The 22,187-nt window shown below is 42.4% G+C and overlaps 1 protein-coding gene across 4 annotated transcripts; it reads right to left on the bottom strand.

Annotated features, from left to right (window-relative positions):
* Nucleotides 1–6,560: 6,560 nt before the first annotated feature.
* Nucleotides 6,561–21,913, bottom strand: LOC116394846 (neoverrucotoxin subunit alpha-like). 4 transcript variants are annotated; one of them, XM_031868190.1, is made up of 9 exons: nucleotides 20,899–21,913; nucleotides 19,006–19,151; nucleotides 16,631–16,745; nucleotides 15,571–15,646; nucleotides 13,157–13,477; nucleotides 11,773–11,832; nucleotides 8,147–8,219; nucleotides 7,553–7,599; nucleotides 6,561–7,456 (listed from the first exon to the last, which is right to left on the bottom strand). In XM_031868190.1, the coding sequence occupies exons 5-9, from the start codon at nucleotides 13,428–13,430 to the stop codon at nucleotides 6,906–6,908; spliced, it is 1,005 nt and encodes a 334-aa protein (XP_031724050.1). In that variant the 5' UTR covers nucleotides 13,431–13,477; nucleotides 15,571–15,646; nucleotides 16,631–16,745; nucleotides 19,006–19,151; nucleotides 20,899–21,913; the 3' UTR covers nucleotides 6,561–6,905. The 4 variants fall into 4 exon arrangements, with proteins under 4 accessions (XP_031724050.1, XP_031724052.1, XP_031724051.1 ...); XM_031868192.1 differs by having other exon boundaries at nucleotides 16,635–16,745; XM_031868191.1 differs by having other exon boundaries at nucleotides 15,571–16,745; nucleotides 20,899–21,068; nucleotides 21,625–21,913.
* Between the last annotated feature and the right edge of the window lie 274 nt (nucleotides 21,914–22,187).

Below are 22,187 nucleotides of genomic sequence, written 5' to 3'. Positions count from 1 at the left end.
GGCAGAGGGTTGCATGTCTAATCATGTTTTGTATGGATGGTGCAGGGTCATTGTGATCTAATTTACCTTTAGTGGTTATTCAGCTGAGCAGAAAGGGAGGGAAGAGGAGGGAGGAGGGAGGGAAGAGGAGGGAGGAGGGAGGATGGTCCAGATCTGAGGGGAACTTGTGCATAGAAAAACAATTTCTGGATTACACTATATGGGAAAAGATGACTACACAGTTTATGCTGCAATGTGGACTTGGCCTATGATTCCTTCTCTCTGTGGCTCTACATAATGGAATTGCTTATTTCATCATTGTGTGTTAGCTATTAAAATAGTAAGATGTATTCCTGGAAAATAAAACAATGGAAATTAATTGATTTAATAGAAAGATTTATTTTACCCCAGTAACAACTTATAAATGTCATGTATTATCTAGTCAATCTGAAGCTATCACAGATTTCTGCAGAAATAAATCCCAAAAACTAAAGGCATAATAGTAAATTCATTATCTAAAATAATGATTGATCAATGTATTACCTAAAAATGAATTGTTGAAGTTATAAATACATCTGAATATGCAATTCAATTCAATTCAATTTTATTTGTATCGCTCAATACCACAAATTACAAATGTGCCTCATATGGCTTTACAATCTGTACAACAGCCTCACATCGAAACAGGAAAAAACTCTCCAAAAAAAACCTTTAATGGGTAAAAAAAGAGAAAAGAAAGAGCAGAGCAACAGAGGAGGATCCTCTCAGGATGGACAGAAGTACAATAGATGTCATGTGTACAGGATGGACATCATAACAGAGTTACAACAACATAGTCAATGCATATGAAAGAAATGATTCATGAAATGAAAGTAGTAACAGCAGCAGTAGCACTAACAATAGCAGCATAATAATAACCACGATCCATGGAAACCTGCACAGACTCCGGGGAAACCAAGTCATATACACAAATTCTTCTGGATCAACTGGAGAGTCTTTAGAGCAATCTGAAAAAGGAACTGCAATAATCTAGTCTAATTCTTCTGCATTGTTGTGAGACAGGATATGCCTGATTTTTGAGGGCATATGTTGATCAAAGATAACTCTGAGACTCTTTACAGTGATGCTGGAGGCCAGGGCACTTCCATCAAGAGTAACTATATCATTAGTGAGACTCTGGAGAAGAAGCCAAGTCTCAATAAGGTACATTAATAGGACATGAATGCATACAACTATCCATCTACCATCTCTCAGCTCTTTACTTTTATTTACTGACTTTTTACTGTCTATTCGTCCTTGTTTAAATGTGTTGCTTATTTGGTACAGTACTTTGAGCTTTGAAGAGTGCTTTTTATTATTAGTACATTTCATCGGATATCTCTCAAGTTCCAGTTGTGGAAAGTTAAATGATCAGTCTCTGACTGATTGCAGGAAATACTCCCCAAACTCCATATCGTTACATTATAGACCGTTTCAACAGAGTTGCATTGCCGGGCAACATTTTGGGTCCATGTTGACTTCTTGTCCGGAGCTGTTATTCACACACACTGCAGCTGTTGATGTTTATGTCAGCTACCTACCGTCAGCTAAGTCTGTTTTGACGGACAAACACACATTTACAGGTTAATTTTACCTTAAGCTGACCAATAAAACCCCCAAAATAAAATAAAGAGAAGTGATTATAATCAGGGAAATGTGTGTTACTATTCTGTTGTTAAAGATAGGGTGGTTAATGTATTTAAGAAACATTTTGTTGTATTTGTCTCATGTCTCTTAACATTTTGACGGCAATCAATAAATCAAATGCTCTGACAAAAATAAGAACAGAAATCAGGTATCTGTGTCTGTCACAAGCCAGTAATAATCCCGTCCAATCATTTCATTCAGCCCAAAATCCAATGTTTGGATGAGCTAACTGCGTGCACGCTGCGCGTGTACTCCGACTCTGCCACAAGCTGCTAGCTTAGCAGCTGTGAGTTCCAGCTATAGCCATGGACATTGTTTACATTCATAATCATCATTTTGAGGGAATGGCTGTCAGTGTTGACCACTTGCTGTTAGCTACTTTCATTGGAAAAGAGTTGGACACACAGGGCGGGGTTTACTGTTTGGATCATTTTTTAAATCTAGCGTACTCTTGCTGATTCCTCCGATGCTACCTGCTCAAGCTTAAGGCCAGGAACATCACACCTGTACCACAGGGTGGATACAAGAAGACAGACTCAGTTAGTCTTGTCTACTCACTCTTCGGTTAGCAACTCTTCAGTAACTCTGAGTTAACTCTTCCTGTTCACCTTCCTGTTGTGCCATCAGGAAAGCGATACAGAAGTATCAGCTAACCACAGACCTCAACACAGCTTCTTTCCTCTGGCTGTGAGGCTCTTAATTCATCCTCCACCCTCCATATACAATAGCGTATTGTTTGTTTTCTTTACTATATTGCTAATTTGGACTACAAAGTAATTGTTGTTGTGCAACCCTGTTGTTGAAGACAAATAAAAAGCTTGAAAGCTTGTATGTTGTATTGTATTAATAGGGAACATTTTGTTCAAATTGAAACCTATTTCTCCTTGTAAACGAGCGTTACTTTCAAAAGGACAAATGCCATCACAATATGTAGAGGCCAACTGGGCCTAACTTTGGACCCCAGGAGCTGGTTAAATTCCAAGCTGTTCTATGGTGCAGTGACATGTTCACATGGGGGTCCAATGCCTTTGTTCAAGTGTGTTAAATGGGTTAAAGAGTAGTGTCCAGAGGCAGCAGTGTGTGTCCTGCTCAGTGTGCCGGGATAAAGACCTCCGTATGATACTGGTCAGTCAGGTCCAGCACCCAGCCAGCAGGGCCGACCACCTGCCAATCAAACAGAGCTCACACAACAATAAGTGGGAGTCAGCCTGAGCCTGCAAACACACACACACGCACGCACACACATAATCCACTTTCCTCCTATACCTCCACACAACACCCGACCTTCACTGTTCTCATTTTCTTTATTTTTATTTTTTTTATTAGTTTTAAACACCACAGTAACAGTAGGTCTGTATCTCAATGATCTAATACTATATCCTATCATGGTGACACTTTATAATAACTACACACTATGAAGCATTAGTTAAGCGTGAGTAAACACTTAATTCATCATTTATAAAGCATTGTTCCTACATTAACACTCAGTATACAATTCATAAGTTATAAATGTTTTATTCTTGATTAATAAGCTCGTCTATTATGTGTTTCATGATTGTGTTTTCATACTTTATAAATGATGGACTCACCATTTGTAAATTAAGTATTAAAGATATTACAAACCAATTATTAAGGAGCTGTAGAGGATTAATAACATAATTTATAAAGTGTAAGTAAATGATTAGGAACATATTTAGATGTACATTATTCATCCATTTATATATATAATGATTTATGATTAGGGACTATGTTAATATATGCTTTATAAACGCATATTAACACTGCAATTCATGATTAATTCAGGTAGATACTAGTCAGTACAGTGTTTTGTGTGACCTCATCTAAAGTGAGGACTGTCTATGCCTTATAAAGCATTTATTAATTACATTAATCAGTGCCTCAAAACCCACAAAAGTCTCAGTACATCTGCAGTAGCTTTAATATGCTTGTTTGTATATTATTATTTGTACAACTTGTTTTTATGAAGATTTTAGTTTGGTTTAATATGTGATACGTCCGAAACAAATAATAAGCGTAGCTGTGTTTCAGCTGCAGGACAGCAGTGAAGGCCCAGGTATAAACAGCACGGCCCGCCACTGCTAAATGGTGAATGGACTGTACTCGTATAGTTCTTTTCTAGTCTTTCCGACTCCTCAAAGCGTTTTAACACTACATGTCATCATTCACACATTGACACCAATTCATACACTGATGAGGGGCTACCATGTAAGGTATCACCGGACAATCAGGACTAACTAACATTAGGCACCCACTCACACACTGCAGGAACAGCCTGAGTGAGAACTGTAGGGTTAAGTCCTTTGCCCAAGGACACATGGACATGGACTAGCGGAGCCGGGGATTGGAGCGCCAATCCTTTGATTGAAGGACGACCCGCTCAACCACTGAGTCACAGTAATGGAGTCAAACATGCAGAAATACAAATTTGTAAATATTATATAAAAAGAAGAAGAAACGTTTTGGTGTGGTGCCTCTAGGGTATTTATTTTGGAAAATACCACAGATAAGTCTTCTCGTAAATTCCCAGCATGCTTCTTGCATCTGCTCTATTCCAAAGACTTGCATTAATCTTTTGTCATAACACTTCAACGCTCGTCTGTGCCGGAATTGTGTTTATCTTTACAAACGCTCAGCCAAGTGATTCACGGACAGTCATTCACTCCGACTGCCCTCCCACAATGCAACTCCACTACAAATCAGAGCCACTCAATCATGCCATTCTTTTGATGCTGAATTCTAACCATTCGTAATTCTTCGAGAAGCTTTTGGCACATTTGATTAGGAGATTAGAAAAAGCAGAACATTTTTAGAATAAGAAAATAAGAAAAGCGGCTTTGCAGGGTGTTTACAGATTACAATTGTGTCCGCTGACAGAGGGCAGGGTGTGTGGTCGAGGTCTTCAAGTGCTACTTCACAGTCACACTCACATGTTTGGCAGGATTGGAGCTCTGATCTTCTTGGATCAGTGGACTGACAAAAAAGTCTTCTGTGGAGCCACATTTTTAAGCTGGTAAACTCTGTTTTGTGGACTACTAACCTGCATTAAGTTATCAGTCTGTATTATTTCATGTTAAAGGAATTAAAAAAGGCTAGCATGTTAGAACCAGCAGCTAATAACAGAGCTGTATATAGTATCAAACCACCACTTTTTCCAGAATCATCTGGTGAGTCACACCAGCCTTTCCATGACCCAGCAGCACTGGGTCCTGACCCACTGTGTGGTCTGACCAGTTGACCTCAATTTGCACTTCAAATTCACAGCAAAAAAGAGCCGTAGTCTCCACAGCCTTCACAGAAAGTCTGTTTACAAAGAAGGTGTCAACTTTCAAATCCCTTCAATCTGAAATCAGCGTCAGAAAAGACTGTAGAGTTAGTGGGGTAGAGTGAGGATGAGTAGAGAGTGGTCCAACTGATGTTAAGCCTCTGATCAGGAGGGTTTGGTGAGCACAAACACTAATTATTGTCCAGGTCTGTTAACATCTTCTTTCGTCCCTCAACAACAAAACTGTTATGCTTTGGGTGGAACAAGTCAGATCCTTTGGAAAAGTACCAACAAAGTAATGTAAAAATACTCCAGCAGTTAATGTCCTGCATTCAAAATCCTACGTAGTAAGTTTAAAGTACAGTATTATCATCAATATAAAGTATAAAAAGAAAATGAAATATTGCTTCTGTGACTGATATTATCATACAGGACAATATAAAAATGTTGACTCTGAAGCATCAATACATCAGCAGCATTTCAGTGTTGTAGCTGCTTGAGGTAGAGATCATGTGAACTACTTGATATACAATCTGGTCCAGTGTATCTTAACATAGGGTTGTTAAATCTGAGGGGTCGTGAGATTACTAATGAGAGAAGGAAGAAGAAAGACAAAGTTCTTCTACACAAATTGATATCATTTTTTGGGACTTTATTCTTATTACTTTTTGATAAAATATCGGATCATCTGACTTTTTTGGGTTAATTGATTATTTAAATTAAACAATGTGATGGGAGGTCAAATGGTTGAAGTGCGAACGACTCATAGAATAGTAATGCTACATCCACATTACTCCGTTTCTATTTGGAAGCAGAGTTGTCAAATAGAACCGATCTCCGTCCACACGGCCGTTTCAGCATCATTCTCGAATTGATCTGCATCCACACGGCAGCCTTCGAAGACGGACAGCACGTGACCATTAACGTACACTGGGCATGCGCGTGACGGTGTAAACAGGAAGTGGATTGGTTGCTGAGTTGAAAAAAAAATACGACAGAGTAATAAAGTAGTCTTCAATAATGAAAGGTCGTGTTTGATACTTAAGATCTTCTCTAAAATATTCCTCTATAAACTCAAACAGACACAGTTCGTGGAACGTTTTAGAAGTTTTATTTTTTATTTTTATCTCTCTCTCTCACATCAAATTCACTTTAAAATCAACACTTACACGTAACAGTTTACTAGATTATGGGTCCATAAATGTGGTCAACGCACGTCTCTCACTCGTTTCCTCGGTGTTGTTCTCACTCGTAGCTCTGCTGGTGGCTTAACTACCTGTCCTACTGAATAGCATTTACTGCTAACCGTGAGTTCAGACGTCCGCTCCGTAGGGCTGATGACGCTGCTGGTCACTGATCGCTCCATTAACAGCTGCTTCCTCCGTAATAATGCAGACTTTTACTGAACAACAGCTGCTAGTAAAGACAACAAGGTCAGCAATGGCTGTAATCAGTTGTCCATGTTGAATTAACCTGGTAGTCGATCGGTAATCAATGTTGTTGTTTGTGAGCTTCCGGGTCACGTGATAGGGATGTGACGAATCAGGGAAGGACACGACATGACTGCTAAGAACCAATCAAGTAGTGAACGTTTCTAAACGTATCCGTTTCCGACCGTCCACACGAAAACGCAACCCGGAGTTTTCAAACTTATCCGTCTTCGGGAGCGTTTTCAAACTCCTCTGTTTTCGGCGCTCGAAAACGCCGGCTCAGTGTAAACGTAGCAAAACATATGCGTTTAAAAATGAAACCAAAATGAAACCTGAAAGTCCTGCATTCACAATTAAAGTAAAAGTACTAAAGTATTCATTTCTGAATTTCACCGAGGGATCAATAAAGGTTGATTGTTTTCTCCATAATAATATATAAAAGTGATTTATTTGTTGATTATATTTTGTTCTATTGATCTGAATCTGATGGTCAGCAGAGTGAGTTTTTACAGAAGAGATTCTCCCTCCTACACAGAACACAGAGACACTGAGGAACCAGACCTGGACCAGAACCTGGACCCAAAGCCAGGATAAAGAGGTTCAGTGAATGTGGTTCTGAAGGTGTGGAGGAGGATCAGTGTGTCAGAGGAGACTCTGTAGAAGGACAGAGAGCCAGCAGGACAGTCCACATACACTGCTACTCTCGAGGAGGAGGAGGAGGAGGAGGAGGAGATGGGTGTTCTCGTCTTATTGTGAAGGAAAGAGTAACCATTATCATCAGAGCACTCCAGACTCCAGGACTGATCGTTCATTCCAAACTCGCAGTCTTCACCGTTTCCTCTCCTTCCGATTCCTCTGTAACTCACTGATATTTCAACTCCTCCTCTCCACTCGACCTCCCAGTAACAGTGACCAGTCAGACCAGTTTCACACAGCAGCTGAGGACAGGAGTCAAACCTGTCTGGATGATAAGGATATGACTGAAGCTCCTTAAACACACGTGTCACCTTCCTGTTGTTGACAGACAGTTTGAGGTTTCTGTTCACTGTGTTTGTGTCGATTGTGAGTTCACAGGCATCTGAAAGAGAGAAGGAGACATGAAACAGCATCAGTTCATCATCAAACACATCTGATGGGTTTATTTGAGACTTCATGAATCAAAGTGAACACTCACACTTCCTCAGACCAGGTTTCAGCCTCTGATCTCCAGCAGGTTTAACCCTGGAGGAAGAAACAGAGTCAGAATGAAGCTTCATCATAAATCAAACGTATCTTATAGAAACATAACGAACCTCAACACAAAATAAATGCAAATTCTATTTATTTACATTTTCTGTCCACCATTTCCCAAAGCAAACCATCATCTCTTTTTTCTTCTCTCTGACAGATTACAGCCACTCAACCTGAAGGAGAGTTAGTGATGAAGACAAACACAATACTGTTTATTCTTCTTCTTCAATGTAAAATACAACATTTCTGAGTTTATAAATTAAACAATGGAGGATTAGAGTCTTTTATTGTGTCTATGACTGGAACATAACAGTGATTAATGGATCCTAATCTCTAATAACTTTTAGTCTTAAATGAACAACAAAGTGAATTCCTTTTAATTTCAAAGCTGCATTAATCTGTGCAATGAAACTGAAGAAACAATTTGCATGTTTTTCAATTGATCAACTAATCAAATCTGTCAACAGAAGACTTTCATGAGCTGAGAACTACTCTGCTCATGTGATAAAGCTTTAAAGGCAGTTATCTGGGTACTTACAGAGCTTTGTTGGAGGCTTTGGCCGCTGGCACCAGCCTCAGGTTCTTCAGGTCCAACACGTCCAGATGTTTTCCTGATGACAATGAGATGAAGATCAGAGCTGAACACTGAGCAGGAGACAGTTCATCAGTGGAGAGACGTCCTGAACTCAAGGACTGTTGGATCTGCTCCACTAGAGAACCATCATTCAGTTCATTCAGACAGTGGAACAGATTGATGCTTTTCTCTGGAGACACATTCTCTCTTCACTAACAGGCCATGTACCACAGTCCTTCAGAGTAGCTGTAATCAAACCTCTTCTTAAGAAGCCCGCTCTCCATCCAGAGGTGTAGAACTATAGACCGATCTCTAACCTTTCCTTCCTCTCTAAGATCCTCTAAGATCTCTCTCTAAGAAAGCAGTCGTGAATCAGTTGTGTGACTTTCTACATAACAATAGTTTATTTGAGGATTTTCAGTCAGGATTTAGAGAGCATCATAGCGCAGAGACAGCTCTGGTGAAATAACTAATGACCTTCTGATTGATCAGACAAAGGACTTGTCTCTGTTCTGGTCTTGTTAGACCTTAAAGCTGTGTTCAACACCATTGATCATTACATCCTGTTACAGAGACTAGAACCTTTGATTGGCATTAAAGGAACCGTAGTAAACTGGTTTACGGTGGGCTAACTTTAGTAGCTAACCACTGAGCTTCCATGGTGCAGAGCTGTGCTTCTAATTCACTCAGCCAACACACTACACTTATAACATGTACCATTATACCTAAAGGAGGCAGAGGAATAGCTTAACATGTGACACACCGAGAGAGAGAGAGAGAGAGAGAGTGAAGCCATCGCTAACTGCTAAGCTAAAGTACGGTAGCTAACGTTAGCAGTACTGGACAACATGTAAAGTCTTGATTTAGCGAGAATTCACCAGAAGAGGTCACTGGCTGCTTGAAACCCACCAACACAAGCAACCTTCACCTCCTCGCTGGCATTGCCCCTGCTGATACTAGACGGGAAGTTGCCAGCCGAGTCGAGAAAACAAAATCTACTAGTGATGAACGCCATCTCCTCCATGGATGTCCCCCTCCGGCCCAACGGCTAAAATCAAGAAGAAGCTTTCTCAGCCATGTCCAGCTCCTCACAAAGTCTCAGGAGGAAACCAGAATCCAACTCTGGATGGAAAAGCTTGAGAATGACCATCCTCCAACTGTCGTGGGAAAACCCCCCACTGAAAACCTTCCCCCTGGCCCAGAAGCACCATGGGCTCAATGGAAAACACTAAACCGCCTCAGAACGATCAAAAGCTGCTCTGGTCAGATGGGGCTACAAGACTGGCCCAACCACCTGTGAATGTGGAGAAGCAGATCACACTATGGAGCACTGCCTTGTCTGCCCTTTACTACCCAACCCTGAGACTCAAAAGACTTTGCCGTGTTCAAATGCAAAGGACTGTGTAAAGAAATGGGAAACTGTCATAAAACCATCACGCTTCAGTGAAACGAAAAGAAGTCACCAGAAGAGGGAGAGAGATTTGAGTGCTTCAACAGAACTAATGAAAGTTTAAATGTAAAATGAATAATTAGCTTCTGTAATGAAGAATATGACACAATTAACTTGGTTAAGCTAAAGCAGCTAAAGTACGCTAACAGAAAAACAGATGCACTGTCAACCGGAAGTGAGAGAACACGCCTACCGCAGCACATCAGCATGCTCTAACCTAAAAATATAAACCCAAAATATCACCAACAAACCCACGAGTGCACCCAGTCAGTGCAACCAATGACAACCGTGGCAACAACCTCCCATTACACAAAAAGCCCCATCCACTCAAAACAATACACAACATTCATAAAACAACTCCTCGACGACAGGAAAGCCATCCTCAAGGAGAAAGGGACATGTTTCAGATGCTGTTCTTCAATCTCCCACCTCGCCAAAGACTGCAAGTCCTCTGTGAAGTGCTCTGAATGTGACAGCACCTTTCATGATGCAGCCATGCATCCTGGTCCATCAAGGCTCCTTCACCTTCACAAGAGAATGGCGGCGAGGGAGAAGATAATTTTAACGTGGCTGTTGTTAGAACAAGTTGCACAGAAGTTTCTGGTCCAGGTCAGTGGACCTGCTCATGCTCAAAGATCTGCCCCTCAGAAATATACCCCAAGGGTTTCAAGAGCTTGGCTGTCAAAGCCTTTGTAATTCTGGATGATGAGAGCTCATTAGCTGGACCAGAGCTCTTCACACTTTTCAGACTGGAGAGCAAACCATTCTCATTCTACCTCAAAACTTTCTTTGGCATCGTAGAAACATCTGGCAAGAAGACAGAAGGATTCCAGATCGAGTCACTGGACTACAGAGTTCTCACCTCTCTCTCACCACTAATTGAACACTAATTAAACACCAAGCACCAGCCTTCATCAGCCACATCTCCATCACATTGCCAGGCCCATCCCAGAACTGGACCCCAGAAGCTGAACTACTCCTGCTACTCAGAAGAGACGTCCTTCGAGCACAGATCGACCTGCGCTGGGTAGTAATAGGAGAGGTGTGCCTGAGTAATGTACATAAGCTGAGAGTCAACACGTTCAAGACCATCATGCTGGACAAAGATTGCTATTACGTTTTTCTAAACCCTGAACAAGCTTCATGTACGTCAAGGAGACACAGCAGTACTTTAACAGACAGGCAAGGGAACTAAGAGGATGCTGGGACAGACGGTATTCAATCTAACTGAGCGTGACAACAACCTGGCTCTGTCAGTGAAGACATCGTCTTCTTCGAGATAAAGGACCCAAACATCTACAGAGACCACCTTAACAGTTGGGTTGCCCCACTGTCATTTAAAGAACCACGCCAGTCTTTGCAGAACAACTAAGTGCAGGTAGTCCAATGCTTTGCATCTCTACGATGAGCCTTAAGTAAAACAGAAACGTGAGATGCAGGAACAGTATGTAGCATTCATGGAGAAGATCTTTGCCAACGGACGTGAGGAAGTAGCACCACCACTGAGATAAGATGAGGAGTGCTGATATCTCCCAACGTTTGAGTTCCAGCTCGCACAAAACCAAATCAGATCTTTGAATCAAGCTGCCATGACTTTGGTGTCTCCCTCAATGCCTCTTTACAGGTCCTGACCTCAACAAATCCCTCCTTGTTGTCTTTTTACAACTTGTTTCTGTTTTTAATGACACAAGTACAATAACATCAACAACGAAGTTGTTGAGTACCAGAGGAAGGTCGTTTTTTGGCAACGGGCCATCTCCTGCTGTGGCTATCAACGGGCTGCAAAGAGCCATCAGAGAAGGTGCTCAGGAGCATGAGGCCGATACTTTAGAGTTTGTGGAAAGGCTCTTTTATGTTGACCATGGCTCGGTATCCGTATTATCTGAAGCTGTGGCAATCGACCTGTTCCGATGAATGCAGGCATCACTCGCTCAGTCAAACCTCCACTTACAAAAGTTTGCTTCAAACTGTCATGGAGGCCCTCCCGCCTGAACATCTTGTTGGTCATTTTCTTTTAGGAAACTGAATTTAATGCTTCTTTGGAGTCATGATGTCTCTCACAGAGGGTATTTCTGAAAACATTTAGCACACTTTGTTCTCTCAGGGCTTCCATACAAACCAGAGAATACAGCAGCTTTACCTTTGCTCTGACAGGCGGATGTTCCTCTGTTCTCTAAAGTCTCTCCAACATCAGCATCCTCTGTGTGAGAGAAGTTACAGTATGCGTTATTTCATCACTTTGACTTATTACCTATTTCTTATCTTCAAGTTAACCCTGATTGGTAATTAGTTTTTATTCATTTTTCAGGTTTAAAACATGTTTCTGTTATGTACTGTAGGTTACATCATTGTGTCTGGGATAGACGATTAGTTGGAGTGTAATCGCTGTGGGACATTGTCAACACAGCTGTAGCTCCACAAACTATTCATCATTTCTAGCTACAATTATTCTTTCATTCAGTTATTACACATGATTCTAAAATGAAGTCCATCCAAACAACAGACCTTAGTCCTGCTCTGGGAGATCACAACCAACACATTCACCTACTCTGTGTCGACCGCGATCAAACATTCACCCGTCATGGAGTCTCAACTGTCTACAGTGTTTTCGACCCCCTGTTGGGGGGGGGGGGGGCAGCTCGGGAACAAAACCACTTCAACCAGTACATGTGTGTCAATGTGTACGTCAGAAGTTAGGACTGAACTTCCTGCTGTAGCTGCAGAAGTGAAAGTGTTTGCTGCAGGTCTGATGATGTTCACTCAAACTCCACAAAATGAAACATTTTCAATAGTTTGTTGGTCATTTTCTTTTAGGGAACTGAATTGAACCCTGACCTCAATACATAAACTCTCTGTCAATAACGTGCAGGATACTACCGCTCTGTTCATTCTCCATCAACGCATCAACCTCATGTGCATAACAGCAGTATTTCATCTCACTGGCTCGGAACTCAGCTATGCCTACGAAAGAGAATGCGCCATAATTCCGAGATATCCCACAAAATCACTTCATATGTTATCTACGTAATCATGAACGAGGAAGTATAAAGACCACAAAAGCCCACACAGGGTGAAAGGTGGATGGGTCCAACAAACAGTGACCTTTGACCCAGCAAACCGCTGTTTGTTCCGCCTCTGAAACAAGAAGTAAGCGTCTTATAAGTTACGTAACCTGCGTTCTTTACTGTACTTTGAGTACCTAACGAAGTATTTCACCACCTTTTCCTTAAAAGTCGTTCATGATCTTTTCCTAAACTAAGTAGTTTCTGTATTACTGTATTCATGTAATGAGCAGAATTTGTACCATCGTATGAGGATACGTTGATCACAGTACATTAATATCTCAGTGTCTCAAACCAAGGAGTAAATAAAAGATGACTGAATCAGGTAGCGTCAGCACAATCTGTCCAATAATAACGATACATCACCTGAGCTTTTTCTCATGATTAAGACCCTGTTCCATTACAAGAACTGTGTTGCCCATTTGAACTCACTACATGACAAATGACTGAAGTGTGACTGACCTTCTGGTCCTGAGCTGGTGTTTGGCAGACTCTGCAGCAGATCATTCCTGGGTATCTCCTGTAAAACCTTTCTGGTGATGTCTAGAGCTCCATGAAGTTCAAAGGTCTTCACCATCAGATCCACAGTGTCCTGCCTATTTGCCTTCTCCAGCTTTGACTCTTTGATAGCTTGGTAAGGTTTCATGGAGTCACGATCCTTCAGATACCAGATGAATTCCTTAAATTCATCTTCTTTTAAATCCTTCAGAGTCTTCAAAAGGTCCACTGCCGTCATCGTGGCTCCCTGCTAGAATCTGTCTGTTTCGTCACCTGAAGGAAAAACTGTGTTGGAGCCACAGAAACAATGGATAGTTAAGTAGGAGTCTTTGTTTTTGTGGATACAGGAAGTTAAACACATCCATGTGATCGCTCACAACTAGTGATGTACTTTATACAGTGATGGGAGGAGAATGGGTCAAACACACACAGGACTTTCAAACAGGGGACTGGTGTTCAAGACCGGTGTTCTTGAGTAGATGGTAAATGGACTGTACTCGTATAGTCTGTTCTAGTCCTCCAACCACTCAAAGTGCTTTAACACTACATGTCATCATTCACCCATTCACATCCATTCATACACTGAGGACAGGTGCCATTAGGACTATCCAACATTCATACACCGTGGGCACAGCTACAGGAGCTATTTGGGGTTAAGTGTCCAAGGACACATCAACATGGACTATCGGAGCCGGGTATCGAACCACCGATCCTTTGATCGAAGGTCATCCCTGCTCTACCACTGAGCCACAGTCACCCCTAATTAGTGACCTGTTAACTTATTTAACTTCAGGTACTTTTTTTAAACCCAACCATGATGTTTTTCTAAAACTGTCAAAGTGGTTTTGCTGCATAAATCTAACGTTGTGTTCCAACACTTCTCCGCTGTGGCCACCTAGGCTCTAAAGAAGTAGGTGGGCTGTGGACACTAAAGCCTTTCTACTCGCTCTTGGCACCGGAGCGTGAGCCTCCACAGATGGTGCGTGAGCTCCGAGAACACATGAAGTCATTTATGCTCAACGTGATGTTTGTTTCATTATTCTCTGAAACACCAGAGGATGAACAAACAAAATTAACTGTGAAGAATCAAAAGGACAACGAGTGAAACCAACAAAACTCCATAAACCAACGTCCATAATGAAGAGGAGGGATTGTAATGAACTATAAACTCATAATCATGGACTATTTCATCACCTTTATACAAACCCTGTGAAGAAATAAGTATTAAATGTATAATAAAGAAACAAAGGTTGAATATCCTGTAAACTATTTGATTTAGCTGATAAATATATTTACTATAATGTAGATTTTTAACACTTCCTGTTTCTAAAGCTTCTAAAAATGAATTGACCTTCTTTGTAAAATCCTCAGACATGGAAATAGTGTTTTAATCAGTGAACTATTTGTGACAGTCACGTGACTGAGCGGCGAGTTACGAGTTACAAGTTACAAAAATTCAGAGTTGCACGACCAAGTCCCGTGACCACTTAGAGACCCTTCACGCATGACGCCAGGCCGTAATTACGTCACTTTCTGGTGCCAGCTTCACTACAGCGAGTGTGAATTAAGCTTAACTTCTGGGCGTGTGTTCATTGGGCTCCACCCACTCTACCCATAGAGTCCAATAGAGGGCGGAGCCTGTGTGAGTCAGACTGAAGGTTACAATATTGTAACCCTAGTTCTATAAGCACAGGCTGAGCCTTCTACCAGAGGGGTCCTGTCACTCCTAAGCCCACTGTGAGGTCTGCATGTTTTCCACTCTGCACTTCCTGATTGGCCAGCTATGCTTATGCTACTTTTATAGTGGGCATATGCAGCTCGTTATTGGAGTAGATTATTACCCATTAGATCATATTTATTCAGTCTGTAGTTATTGAGGAAGTGTGTCCATGAAGTTTGTTACACACACACCTGCAAATAAAAAACAGCTTTTTGTCTTCACACCAACCTGACAAATAAAACAGTGAATACAACATAAGCCCCGCCTCCTAAAGTCTCTGACATCAAAACATGAATTTTTCTAAATTTTTGTCCAAGTAAAGACAACAAACAGCTGTTCTTGTTTGTAGTTTTGATCAGTCAGAATAAACAGTAGACTGACGTGCACATTGTCACGATTGGGCTTTGCCTCCTGTGTTTCTGTGTCTGCGAGTGGCTCCGCCCTGGTCTCCTCCCGGCTTCCTCCTGATTGTACTCATTCAACTCACCTGCCCAGTCCACCCAGCTGCCTTCAATCTACTCATCACCCAGCAGTATATGTAGCCCGGTTCCTCATCCACTCGCTGCCAGATCATTGTTGTTTCAACCTGCTCGATATCCAGTTCGTTCTCGGCTGCTTAGTGTTTTTGCATGCTGAGTTCTGTTACCGTTATTCTCACCTTGTTTCCCTCTGCCTGCAGTTTGGTCCATCCTCCCGGCTCCCCAGTCTGCCTGCCCTGCCTCGCCCGGTTCTCACTGTAGGAAATATAGGTTTAGAAGTGTGCTTTAAGAAATTATAATAGAAGTGTTTAATGATTCATAATTAAGAGATCATAATTGGAAGTGTTTAAGAATTCATAATTAGTCATAATTATAGGAGTGTTTTAGAATTTATAGTTAGAAGTGTTTCTTAGTAGAATTAGTAGCACCTCTTACAGGTGGAGAATAATATGATAGCAAGTACTTGGAGTTTACCATCTATGCTTGTAAAACGTGACGTTTTTGCCAAAAGTTGCAAATCCTTATCTTTAATATAGTATGTTTAAGAGTAAGGCGTAGGGATAGATAGAGATTTATAGACAGGCAATTACAGGTCACACCCGTGCGAGGGTCTTCAGCAGTCTGACGCCAGGAGGAGACTACTGGAGTTAGCCAATAGGAAATAAGATAGACAATATGGGAGGGGTTTTCAAACTGAAGAGGGAGAGAAAGATTCTGTCTCTTGCTCCTGTTCCACCTTGTGGGTGGTAACGCTATCGGGGTGAGGCGCGGGTCATATTTTATGTAACTGTGAATAATGTACTTCACTTTGCAATTGTTTTAGCTTCGGTATAATTAAATGCTTTTGATTATAATTGAAACCGGCTGTCTTTGTGTAAGAGGCTGGATCACATGCGGTTTCCCCACAGTTTAAGAGGCCCTGAATCTAACATCACCCTCACGTTCTTGGATTCCCTGTTTAGTTTTCCTTTGTTCACGTTTATTAAAACCTGTTTTCACTCTGCAATCTGGTCATGTCTGCATTTGGGTCCACCACACCACCCCGCGACAGAATGATCTGGCCCAAAATGGACTCAGCAGACCACCGTTTGGTTTGCATTGCCCCACAACTTTATGACCAGTTTGCGGGAACCCGCCAGGCCTTGGGAGGGCCTCGGAGTGTCCAGAAGGCTAACCTTGAGTTGATGGACCGCCTTTTCAACCCTAGAAGGAGACAGAGGAAGAAGAGAGGTCAGTTACCCACTCCCGCTGGGCCGCAGCTTTCCCCCGTTCCCGTCTCCGCCAAGCCGCAGCGAGCTTCAGTTCCTGCCGCCTCCGAGAGTCCGAGTCCTGTTCCCCGTCTGATCCCAGGTCTCTAGAGACGAGGCACAGCAAGGCAAGTTTATTTGTATCACACATTTCAACAAGGTAATTCAAAGTGCATCACATAAAACCATTACAAGCATCAAAACATAAGGCAAAAGAAAAGGAGATTTAAAAATAGTCATTAATACATTAGAAAGCAGTGTAAGAAATAAAATACAGTAGTAAAATGCAGAAATGGATTAATATCCTTGAATGTGGTTGAATTGAAGGCAGCAAACAGAAAAGTCTTCAGTCTTGATGTAAAGGAGCTGAGGGTCTCAGCAGACCTGCAGCTTTCTGGGACTTTGTTCCAGATATGTGGAGCAGAAACACTGAACGCTGCTTCTCCATGTTTAGTTCTGACTCTGGGAACAGAAAGTAGACCGGTCCCAGACGACCTAAGGGGTCGGGATGGTTCATAAGGTAGCAGCAGATCAGAGATGTGTTTTGGCCCTAAAGCATTCAGTGCTTTATAAACCAACAGCAGGATTTTAAAGTAAATTCTTTGCTGGACAGGAAGCCAGTGCAAAGACCTCAGAACTGGAGTGATGTGATCCACCCTCCTGGTCTTAGTGAGGACTTAAGCTGCAGCGTTTTGCTGAAGATAAATGCATGGACAAGTTTTTACACATCCTGTTGAGACATAAGTCCTCTAATCCTTGATATATTATTCAGGTGATAGGAGGCTGATCTTGTAATTGTCTTGATGAGGCTGTTCAGGTTGAGGTCTGAATCCATAACTACACCTAGATTTCTGGCCTGTTTGTGGTTTTTAACATCAGTGATTGAAGCTGAGCGCTGACTTTCAATCGTTCGTCCTTGGTACCAAAAACAATTACTTCTGTTTTATCACAAGGAAAGATACAGGAGAACATTCCTGCCCTCTGCAATATCACTTTATAATAAATCACCTCTGGCCAGATCATCCTCCACATAACTACACACTGCTACACTGTTTGCTGGTGGTTGATTTTTGCACTACTGTTTTTCACCTAGTTAGTTAATTTAACACTATTCTATTTCATTGTATATATTGTGCATTTTTTAATACTTAATATTTTTGGTTACTCTGTTACTTTGCTTACTTGGTATGTCTTGCTGCTGTAACATACAAATTTCCCCCTATCTTTGTTTAATTGAAGAATATTCTGGTCCATCCAGTTGATTTGTTCAGTGCAGTGACCCAGCCCTTGTATGGGATTATAGTCCCCTGGTGACATAGTTATGTAGATTTGTGTGTCGTCTGCATAATTATGATAACACACTTTGTGTGGCCCCACACAAAGAGGCCCCAGTATTGAACCTTGGGGAACACCACGTCATTTTAGTCAGCTCTGATGTGTAATTAGCTACAAACACAAAGCATTCTCAGTCCTTCAAGTAGGATTCACACCAGTTAAGTGCTGTGCAGAGAGTCCCACCCAGATCTTTAGTCTTTCTAGTAGTATGTCATGGTCGACCGTGTCGAATGCCTTATTCCCCGTCTGATCCCCGTCCTCTAGAGCCCTGTTCCCCGTCTGATCTCCGACCTCTAGAGTTCCGTCTCTCTAACCCCCGGTCTGGGCCCCAGTGTCCCCAGTCCGGTTCCCTTGAGCCTGTGTCCCCAATCCGGTTCCCCTGAGCAACTCCGGCGGTCCGGCCGCCCTCCTGAGCACCTTTGTCCAGAGCAACTCTGGCAGTAAGTCCGTCCGCCTGCCTGCCTGTCTGTTCCACGGAGCCCTGTTGCCAGCTGGATCCAGAAGTCCCTCCTCCGGACCCCCTCCACCCACCCTTTTTGTCTTGCTTCACCTTGGACATCTGCCCCTTGAGCGGGGGCATTTGCTCCTGATTGCAGTCATTCAACTCACCTGCCCAGTCCTCCTAGCTGCCTTCAATCTACTCATCACCCAGCAGTATATCTAGCCCGGTTCCTCATCCACTCGCTGCTAGATAGATCATTGTCGTTTCAACCTGCTCGGTATCCAGGTCCACCACACCACTCCGTGACACACGTACTGTATTTCAGCAGTGAGGCAGCGCAGATTAAAATCAAACTTGTTTCCTGGTGATGATAAAATCTGACTCAACTGAACATGAAAAGACTCAAAGGCTGAAAAGACTTTGGCCATAAAGTTACATATGACAGAATATGAGTGAATTAATTCAGATACAAAGAGTAAATATCAGTGCTGAAAGAACTGATCACTGCTCTCATCTACAAGTTTATTGTGTAACAAATGTCAGCAGAGCTCCTTCATCAGAGTCTAAAGATACCCGTTACAGTCACTCACCTGTTAAAGTCACATCCAGATGAGGTCAAAGAGACTTTCTACCTTCGTCTGCAGACACCGACAGACGCAGCTATCGCGTCCTCACACCTTCAAATCAGGACTTGTGAGTAAGACGTGAGAGCAGAAACCCGTTCTGTGTTGTAGTGCTGCCAGTAAACAGAAGGTCTGTCAGTCAGAGTTCTGATTGGAGAGAATTCACAGCAGCCTGAAACACTGACATCCACACTACTCCTGTGTGGACGGAGATCGTTTCTATTTGAAAAATCTGTTTTCAAATAGAAACGATCTCCGTCCACACCGCGTTTCAGCATCGTTTTCAAATTGATCTTAATCCACACGCAACCTTCGAAAACGGACATCATGTGACCATTAACGTACACTGGGCATGCGCGTGACGGTGTAAACAGGAAGTGGATTGGTTGCTTAGTTAAACAAAATACGACAGTAATAGTCTTTAATAATGAAAGGTTGTGTTTGATACTTAAGATCTTCCTCTAAAATATTATAGTTATAGTATAAATTTGTATATAATTGTGATAATTCCAAGGAGACGTCATGGCTGCTAAGAACCAATCAAGTAGCGAACACGAGTGTGGGCGTCATCTTTTCTAAACTTATCCGTTTCCGACCGTCCACACGAAAATGCAACCCCGGAGTTTTCAAACTCCTCCAACCTCGGGAGTGTTTTCAAACTTTTCGGTGCTCTGAAACTCCGGCGTAGTGTGGACGCTCAGTGTAAGCGTAGCAAAACATGTGCGTCTCCAAACGTAAACGGAGTAGTGTGGACATGGCAGGCAGCTTCGGCCTAAAGACGAGGCCAACAGAAGTGGGGACAGGATTCTGTACAACCAGGGGTACTTCTCAAGTCTCTTAATTGTCGTTTCCTCGCTCCTCGATCCTCGCTTGAACCGGAAGTTGTTTCTGCGCCGCCATATTGACGGCCGTCCAAAAGCTCTAATGTAGCTCTGAGGAGCGAGGATGGAGGAGGGACCTCTGAGGAGCCATAAGCGAGGAACCACGAGAACAGACTTCCAGGAAGTGTTTTAACGGCCGACACGCCCCCTCGTTCATCAGTCATGTGATTGGACGCTACAGCCGATCGGACTGATTTTTTTTTTTCAACATATAAACAGTGAAGACAGATCACAGAATAAACTCTAGCTTTATATTTGATTTGTTTTCTGATTCAACATCTGGCTTAAATAAATGTTCATTGTAGACTGAACAACAAAAGGACCACAAACAACTTTCATTTATTAGAAAGATTTGTGTTTTCATGATCTGATGTTTCCCTCAATAACTTTTATTATGAATACAATTAAAGTCAGAGAGAGCTGGAGAGAAGAAACACTTTATACATCATTCCTGAGTGTTTGAGTTTTATCATTTAAGAGAAACAATAATCATATTCTGGGTTATTTAATAATGACGCCACAGTCACAATTTCAAAACGTACAGAGACAAATAATTCATAAATAAGACGATCGCATTCCGCTGGTAGAAATGGATCCTGTGCTAACACAGGACACAGTTACAGAGAGAAACACCTCTACAGTGGTCTATTGAAAAGCTGGACAGGACATTAATATATAATTCAAAACCCTCAGGAGAGCAGTTTCAGTAGTGTTGCTTATGTGGCGAGAGGTAGACGGGATGTCGTTTACAGTTACGAGGACAGCCAATACTTAGAGCACAACAACGCCACCTTAGGAATTGCACCCAAGGATTCACTTTTTCCCCACACAGCATCAGGTTTACTAGGACACTCAGGTTCATTTTACAAATTAGCAGGAGACGTGGTTCCAATACAAAAAATAATATTTATTCTATTACAAATTCACAAAATACTAAAAGAGCCATTATACATTTATTTAAAAGAGGACTGCAGCTTACCAGTGGCGAGGTGGGCCAGTGCAGGTGAGGATCCCAAAAGAGGAGGCACCCCGATCACACGTGTACACAACACTCACACAACCACATGTGAGGGTTCTTAACCAGGGGCACACCAAACGACACAGCACAGGAAGGGAGACACCAACCCCACCACCTTGGCTTAGCAGCTCCTACAGGGACAAAGGACACAATTACAAAAAGGCTCTGGTTCTCAGGAAAGAAAAACAAACTAAAGGAAAAAATAAGAAAAAAGACGAAACACCAAAATAGCTCGGGTTGACGGATCAGCCAGGGGGGGGGGTGATCAGTAACCCAATTAATAGAAACTTAAAGCCAGAGTGGGCCTTAACATCCCTGGGCAGAATACACGAAATGGCTCAGGCTAAAAAAGGTTGCTCTCATTAAAACAAGGGTGCTGCTGACAGCAAACAGCACAAGACAGGGGCGCAGTGCTGACAATAGCAGCGTCAGACCCTGTAGGTGACACAGCGCAGGTCCGGGTAGACGAACCCAGTAGGCCAAAAGCCGTTAGTTGAACACCGCCGTAGCAAAACACCGGTAAACAAAACAGCAGCGTCCCTGAACGTAAGCAGAGTTAGCTGTAGCCGCTTTCTGGCGGCGTTCCGCTCGAACCCAACCAAAAGTCCCCTGTGATACGGGATGACATAGAATTAATGGAATAATAAACGCCAAAGTATATAAACCAACAGAATAAAATCACCTTACCGATCAGGCAATATGCGTCGGCTCCAGAAGCGGGGAGGAGGGCATGTAGCGTAGCTACCGGCAGCTAGACGCGGTCACTAACATAACACCAGAGTATAATCAACAGGACCTAATTGAGACTCACCGACAGATCCGCAGGTGAGTCACCTGTACAGGACGAGGGGAGCCCCAGAGACGGCCTAACAAATGACAGAAAGCCAATAAACACCAGAACAGCACCACCGGGAGAAACAATAGGCTCGTTCGAGTTGAACTGCGCCTCGCCTGGAAAGCAGACGAGAGCAGGCCGACGTAGAAAGGGGCGTTGACAAAAAACTGCGTTCAAATCGGACCGTTTTCAGCCAGCCGCCTGCTTCTTCTTCTTCTTCTTGCTTTTTTTGGCGGTTGGCAAACAGCTTTCGGGTGCATTACCGCCTCCCACTAATCTGTGTGGACTAAGGACTCTAATACCACAACCAACCGAAAATAAATACATATACAGTACATATATACACACACATACATACATATGTGTGTAAATAAATATAGATATATATATAGATAGATATAGATATAGATAGATA

The sequence above is a fragment of the Anarrhichthys ocellatus genome, unplaced genomic scaffold (genome assembly GCF_004355925.1).
Source record: "Anarrhichthys ocellatus isolate YVR2014 unplaced genomic scaffold, GSC_Weel_1.0 scaffold41, whole genome shotgun sequence".
In the NCBI taxonomy this organism is placed as follows: domain Eukaryota; kingdom Metazoa; phylum Chordata; class Actinopteri; order Perciformes; family Anarhichadidae; genus Anarrhichthys; species Anarrhichthys ocellatus.
Note: the sequence above shows the minus strand (reverse complement) of the source record. Positions and strands in the feature narration are given on the sequence as shown.